Raw genomic sequence first — 7,500 nt, 5'->3', positions numbered from 1 at the left:
TGTTTAATCCGATTGGTGTGAACTCGTTGAGAAAGTAAAGTCCTCCACGATGTGTTGAAACCAGCACAAACTGTTATTGACTAACAGTTTATAACCGAATACCTGAACACCAAAGAACTAGCACTAGCATGCTAACAGGCTAATCATGGTCAACATGGAAGTTTTTTACTAATTCTGCTATAATAATGCTATTATTTGAACTATATATATATATATAGTTAGGACCTCCCCGCCTCTCTTCCATCCACTGATGTACTGTGTGTTTCAGTTTGTGTACTTTCTAAAGCTGTGATGTTTGTGTCCTATTTCAGCGGAGAAAGTGGCGATCCAGACAACTCACAGTCACCTGGTCCCGGTACTGAATCTGGTCCCGGTACTGAATCTGGTCCCGGTACTGAGCCTGGTTGCAGTACTTACTTTGACCAGAGGGTTTCTGTTTCCGAGGAGGACAGCGAGGTAATCCGAACCGCCACTAATGTTGCAAATGAATCCAGATTCGGTGTCCTCAGACTTTGTCTCTCCTGTAGAGGTGGTTCGGTCTCCGGAAGCTCTTGGCCTTCACTGGACCCGGGTTCCTGATGAGCATCGCTTACCTGGACCCGGGTAACATTGAGTCGGACCTCCAGTTAGGTGCTAAAGCTGGCTTCAAGGTAGGTGACGAAGGTGCGGTGGATGGACGCACCCTATGGCTGAGACATCGTCATTAACTGATTATTGTAGATATTTTTTATATTCATAAACCAGGGTTGAAAATAATAATGATTTCATGATCATAACATAGTTAAAAACACTGAAGTCAAGGTGATGTCCCCACACCGTACCAAGCTAGGTGGGTTGTTGCTTTACTTTTGTGATAAAACCATCAAAACTTGAATCTGTGATGGCTGAACTTTTGATGGATTCATAAAGAAACTCAGTAAAGTCCAAACTTCAGCTGCAATAAGTACTTTGGAACCGACTGGGTCCGACTGTAAAAATTATGCTATTTATTCTTTTAAAAGTTCCAAAGCGTCCGTCAGTGTGACCCTGCAGACATTCAAGAAGCAGACAAAAGGAAATCTTTCAGCAGCCCTGCAGGTTCCTTCTTTCTCTTTTCTCCACCGACCACATGAACACCAGGAAGTTCCTGCCGGAACCGGTCGGTCTTGGTCGGTCCTGGTCGCTCTCTGGACATTCGAGGGTCTCACAAAACTGCAAAGTTCACCTTTGTTAAACTTCCTGTGTTTCCTGCAAAAGCTGGAAACACATTCCTGAAGAGAGGAAATATTCACGGAGACTTTAAAGCCAAAGCTTTAATCCTGACTGTCGATGCGCTGGTGTGGGAGTCCATTTGGGGTTTTTAGGTGTGTACAAAATGCTAATAATGATTTACCTTAATGTCTCAATATTATTGGAAAAAATGTTGGTAAATTAAACAAATTTAAGAACAAGAAATGTTAGCTGATTTAATTTAGCTAAAGCAACCAATTTAAAAAATTGTGTTTTATTGGCGTGGTTAACGTCTCTTGGAAAACAGGAACAGAATGATGCATGAATAATAATTACACTTTTTACATTACATTTCATTTAGCTGATGCTTTTATCGGAAGAGGAGAATTAGCCCAGCTGAACCAGATCATGACTGAACCGGGCGCTCAGAGGTGCTGCAGGAGAGAGAGAGGAGGCTCCGCCAGGAAAGACAATAAACCATTGGAACCAAACTCTGTGGCGAAGTGTCGTCTGTGATCGAGAACCCACGCTGTAGCACAGTCACTGAGAACCCACGCTGTAGCACAGTCACTGAGAACCCACGCTGTAGCACAGTCACTGAGAACCCACGCTGTAGCACAGTCACTGAGAACCCACGCTGTAGCACAGTCACTGAGAACCCACGCTGTAGCACAGTCACTGAGAACCCACGCTGTAGCACAGTCACTGAGAACCCACGCTGTAGCACAATCACTGAGAACCCACGCTGTAGCACAATCACTGAGAACCCACGCTGTAGCACAATCACTGAGAACCCACGCTGTAGCACAATCACTGCTGCACTGTGTTTTTAGTTTGTGGTGGAAGATGTTCAGAGTTTCTGCTGTCCTGCTGTCGGTGGGGAGCTCATTCTACCATTTAGGAGCCAGGACAGAGGAGGAAGAGGAGGAGGAGGAGCGGAGGGAGCGGGCTGGGATGTAGGGTTGGACCATGTCCTGGATGTAGACTGGACCCGATCTGTTCACAGCACGGTACGCAAGCACCAATGTTTTGAAACTGATGCTGGCAGCTACTGGTAACCAGTGAAGGAGGAAGAGGAAGAGGAAGAGGAGGAGGAGCGGAGTAGTGTGAGTGAATCTAGGAGGTTAAAGACCAGTCGAGCTGTTGCATTCTGGATGAGCTGCAGAGGTCAGATGGTACTAACAGGTAGACCTGCCAGGAGGGAGTTACAGTAGTCTAGACGTGAGATGACCAGAACCTGGACCAGAACCTGGACCAGAGACCAGGGTCGGGGATAACAGAGTTGTTGAAGGTAGTAGTCAGGTCGAGGGTGGGAGAGTCTTTCCCTGGAAGGAAGAGCAGTTCGGTCTTGTGGAGGTTGATTTCCAGGTGGTGTGAGGACATCCACTGAGAGATGTCAGTCAGACAGGCAGAGATTCATGCTGCTACCTGTGTTTCAGATCTGGAAAAGAGAGGATCAGTTGGGTGTTATCAGCATAGCTGTGGTAGGAAAAGACATGCGAGTGAAGGACAGAGCCGAGAGAGTCGGTGTAGAGAGAGAAGAGGAGGGGACCCGGGACGGAGCCTTGAGGGACACCAGTAGTGAGAGGACAAGGTTCAGATACAGATCCTCTCCAAGTTACCCGGTAGGTGAGGTCGTTGAGGTAGGATGAGAACAGGGAGAGAGCAGAGAGACACCGAGGTCCTGAAGGAGGAAAGAAGGATCTGGTGGTTCACTGTGTCAAATGCAGCAGAAGGTCTTGAAGGATCAGGACAGAGGACAGAGAGGCTGCTCTAGCAGTGTGAAGCTGCTCAGAGACAGAAGGAGGACCGTCTCTGTTGAGTGGTCTGTTGAAACCAGACTGGTGGTCTAGAAGGTTATTATGGTGGAGATAGGAGGAGAGTTGGTCAAAGATAGCTCGCTCCAGAGTTTTAGAAAGAAAGGGAAGAAGAGAGACGGTCTGTAGTTGTTTACTTCAGATGGGTTGAGGGAGGGTTTCTTCAGGAGAGGGTTCACTCTCTCCTTCACAGAGTTCAGGAAACAGACCGTTGACAGAGAAGTGTTGATGAGATGGAGAGAAAAGGAAGAAGGTCTGGAGCAATAGACTGGAGAATGTGAGATGGGATGGGGAGGGGGTGGAGGTTACCAAGGTAACAACTTGATTGGGAGACAGGGGGGTGAAAGAGGAAAGTGAAGGGGATGAAGATGAAGATGATGGAAATGTAGTTATAGAAGATGGATTGGGCCGTGGAGATCCTCGCGGCCGGTCAGAGCTCCGCTATGACTGGAACAGCCAGTTTGTCATGGAGGTCAGTGGAGGAGAAACCAACATCCTGTCACCTTTATCGTGAATGTTTTCTCCCAAACAGAATTTCTGCTCTACTTAATCTCTGTTTTTGCACCTTCAGAAACGCCTGTGTGTAATTTCCTTGTATAAATGTCTCAGACTTGATGTGCTCTCCTGCCTCCTCAGGGCTTCTTGAACCTTTGCTGGTAGCGTTTCGCCCGGGTGCTGCTGACCCGCCTCCTCGCCGTCACCCCCATCCTGCTGGTGGCCATCTTCCAGGACGTGCGGTGCCTGACGGGCATAAACGACTTCCTCAATGTGCTGCAGAGCATGCAGGTGAGGCGGGGGGTTTACAAATGGGTTCATCCAAGCTCTGCCCATCATCATATCACCCTTTAGATCTTTGTGGGTTTCTTATAATCTGCAATACAAAAGGAGGTCGTTAACATCAACACACAAGCAGGCAGAATCAGGTTTCACTTCCAGATCCAAAATTTAGAGTTTTCAGTCTGTTTTATCTCACTTATATTATTTTTATTAGGCTACTACATGATAGTTAGTCTGCTTTTACACTCCCAACACTGTCATAAACACCTGTCATTGATGTTGCTTTCACTTGACAAATGTATTCATTTAATTTTGTATGTATTGAAATATCAATAGTATTGGAACTGCCATTTATCAAAATGTAATATTTTAGTCAATTATATACAGCACTATATATGTATAGAGTTATTGAACTTGTCAAGTCCACTATCACTCGTCAACATGTGATTTTTCCTGAAACAAAGGAAAACATGCAGGGAAATAAAAATCTCGAACTTTGGCTACAAAATGATGATTTCACAGATTGGTTAAGTAGATATAAAGTTTTTCAAAACTACCACTGATATATTAAAATGTGGGAGAGGAGCCCTTCACAGCCAACAGTAAGAAGCATGCTGCCTCCATCCAGTTTTGTCCCTAAAAACTCCTGTGAACTAGTAAAATAAATCTCACAAATTGCTGGGAATAAATAATGTGGCTGGATTTTGTCTGATCAGCACAAAGTCGACTTTTCAGTCAATGAAAGTCAGAATATTTGACATTTGACTTAAAGTGGACATTTTGCCATGTGAAATGTCATATTGATTTATTTCTGCTGATCACTACATTGTAATATAATACATCCTCTTTGTGTCGTCTGCCAGCTGCCCTTCGCCCTCATCCCCATCTTCACCTTCACCAGTCTTCCATCTCTCATGAACGACTTCGCCAACGGACTGCAAGTCTATCAACTAATCGACACCGGTTGTGAACTCCTCCCTCCTTCTCAACTCATTTCTTCCCGTGTCCCGGCAGCGTGGTGAAGGTCGGTGAAGGTCGGTGAAGGTCGGAGGAGGACTGGTCGTCCTGGCTGTGTGTGCCATCAACATGTACCTGGTGTTGGTGTACGTGAGCGCCCTGAACAGCGCGTGGCTCTACGTGCTGGCGGCGTTCCTCTCCATCGCCTACCTAACGTTGGTGGGATATTTGGTAGGTGATGCCAGGTGGTTGAGGAGATGCTCCTGCAGTGGTTGAACTTCAAGTTACTCATTAAATAACTCTCTAAAATCCAATGTGTCAGTCTCGTGCCACGTGGTTCAAAGATTTCACGTTTCATTTCAAGTTAGAGAAATCAAATCAAGCATAAGAGGAAGTTTTAAAACAAAACTACAGACAACATCTGATTTTTACATCTCTCAGGTCTCAGATTAAACTGTGTATATACAGAAGATGAATTGGCCTATTTTAATCATCATTTATTTGTTTGAGTTGTTTTTTTACAGCGTCCACCTTCTTAAATGTCAAAATTAACTTTTTTTCTTTGACAACTTTGATATTATGATGAATTCTTTGAGTTTTTTTTGACAAAACAAGAAATAATTTTTAACTATTTTCTGACACCTTGTGAGGCATATAAATTTAGTTCTGTGTTTATTTGTAATTTATTGAATTATATATTGACCTGCCACATTAAGGTCAGATATTCTGTGAGGTTTAAGTTTGGTCATTTCATCAGGTTTAAATACAATCTGAGGCGACTGTGCACATAAACAAAATATTTAAACATGTTTAAAATGCAAACTAACAAACATTAAGAAGTGCAATATAAAAAAATGAAGATTCTAATCCACACATTAGTAAAATGTTGAAACAGCTCATTCATTTGACTGTTTTTGGTCTAAAGAACATCAGAAAATAGTGAAAAAGATCATCATAACGAAGAGAAAAGTTTTATTGAATGTGTGATCTGATTAATTGGAACCTGTGTGCTGTAGGTGTGCTTGTGTCTCGTCGTTCTGGGACTGTCCTTCCTGGATCCGACCGCCCGGAGAGAGAACGACGCCACCGTCCTGATCAAGCGGCAGCCGGAGTTCGACTTCTGAACGGAAACATCGGGACGTTCGTGTCGAAGGTTTCAGCTGCGAGCAACCAGACTGACTTTAAACTGTTTCGCTTCAGCATGTTCAGTCTCATTTAACAGATTTATTTATATTACAAGCTGAAATTTGATGTTTGGATGCTGCTGTAGGTGTTTTTTATTTAATAATCAAGAATCTGTAGCTGAATTCAGACAAAACTTACTCATTATATAAAAAACTTAAAATAAGCTTGATCTTGATTGTTCGGTAACGAGTATTAAATGTTTGAGAGACATATTCATGGATTTTAATGAGGTCTTTAAACAGAGTGCTTTGCAAGAGACATGTCGAGTCAAGTCAGTTTTATTTATACAGCCTGATATCACCGATTTTTGCCACAAGATTTACATAAGGAAAACAAAATGCAAAAAAAAACTTCAGGAGGAGCAACTGTGGAGGGATTCGTCTCAACATCAACACAGCAGATTTATGATATAAACAATTAAAATGACAAAATAACAGATAGTAAACATTTAAAGAAAATGAACTCATACATACAAGAGAAGAAAAACACAGACAGGCATTAAATAAAACATAGAGAGTAAAATGAAAGGAAAAAATAAGGTAAAATTCAATAAAAAGGATTAAACAGGAGAATGACAACCAGTGCAGTGCAGATGTGAATAAAAAGTCCTGATTTTAATTTAATAAAAGGTAGCAGCAAACAGTAAAAGTGTCAAAGTTTTCTGCAAAATGGTGGAGCGTAAAAACTGAATGTGGACGGTAAACAAACTAAAAACTCTGGAATTCACAATTTTTCTAACTGTTTTATTTTCTAGTTTTACAGACAACTCAACAAATTAAAATGAAAGAAAACAAAACTAAATTTCTCTCCGGTTTAAATATTAGTACATGGACTAGATCAAATATACAACTTGGAAAAGGATTATACAAACAAATCTGGGGATTTTTTTTGGGGAAGCTATCACATGCAGTTGTCTCTTTTGTCCACCAGGGGGAGGTGCAGGCTGCCAGAGAGAGCCTCCTCAGTTACAGTAAACATGTCAGCACATTACAGGACCTGGTGTGTTACATCATGTGTGTGTTGTTACTCTATTTAAAAACACAGGATTGGACTCGGAGATGTTAAAGCGTGTGTGCATTCAGGGTTGTGTTGTTGTTGTTGTTGGAGGACAACATGCCTGCTATGTGTGTGTGTGTGTGTGTGTGTGTGTGTGTGTGTGTGTGTGTGTGTGTGTGTGTCTATAACTATTGTGTAACTGCTGGTTTCACTGTTCGAATTCCAGTCCTGAAGAGCTCCAGAGAGGCGAATGGACAGGTTTTTCTTTGCATTGTGGCGGGGAACTGGTTTTGTTTTTGTTCCTCCCCCTGTCATGGAGGCAGCGTTATGTAAGAGGGGAGAGTCTTCCCACCGCCTCTCTCTGTTTTTGTTTTTCTCAATGAGCCAATGTCTCCCTGCTGAGGCCTCACAGCCTGTCCTGTAGGCCCCTTTTCCTGGAAACGTAGCCCCAGCAGAGGCCACTCAGGGGCAGGCCTGTGAGGTGGGACGGGAGGGGAGGAGGAGGAGAAGGGAGGAAGAGGTGGGAGGAAGAGGGGGGCTCTTCCAGCAAATCACATGA

At 43.3% G+C, this 7,500-nt stretch overlaps 1 protein-coding gene and 2 long non-coding RNA genes across 3 annotated transcripts in view; all 3 read left to right on the top strand.

Moving 5' to 3' along the window:
* Window positions 1-531: 531 nt before the first annotated feature.
* LOC138194646 (uncharacterized) lies at window positions 532-1,836 on the top strand. Its single transcript, XR_011177946.1, has 3 exons — window positions 532-650; window positions 1,002-1,343; window positions 1,571-1,836. It is a non-coding gene; the product is annotated as an uncharacterized lncRNA (long non-coding RNA).
* A 1,569-nt stretch (window positions 1,837-3,405) lies between these two features.
* Window positions 3,406-6,121, top strand: LOC138194645 (uncharacterized). The gene is made up of 3 exons (XR_011177945.1): window positions 3,406-3,812; window positions 4,667-4,991; window positions 5,777-6,121. It is a non-coding gene; the product is annotated as an uncharacterized lncRNA (long non-coding RNA).
* Window positions 6,122-6,204: 83 nt separating this feature from the next.
* LOC138194650 (proline-rich protein 2-like) overlaps window positions 6,205-7,500 on the top strand; it is a 2,842-nt gene continuing 1,546 nt past the window's right edge. Inside the window, exon 1 of the mRNA XM_069143547.1 lies at window positions 6,205-6,216. Coding sequence (XP_068999648.1) covers window positions 6,205-6,216 — 12 coding nt within the window. The remainder of the gene's footprint in view (window positions 6,217-7,500) is intronic.

This window comes from Embiotoca jacksoni, unplaced genomic scaffold (assembly GCF_022577435.1).
Source record: "Embiotoca jacksoni isolate LCO1_2020_lvr unplaced genomic scaffold, fEmbJac1.0.p SCAF_111, whole genome shotgun sequence".
NCBI lineage: Eukaryota > Metazoa > Chordata > Actinopteri > Embiotocidae > Embiotoca > Embiotoca jacksoni.
The sequence above is the reverse complement of the archived record's forward strand: the minus strand, read 5'-3'. Positions and strand labels throughout refer to the sequence as shown.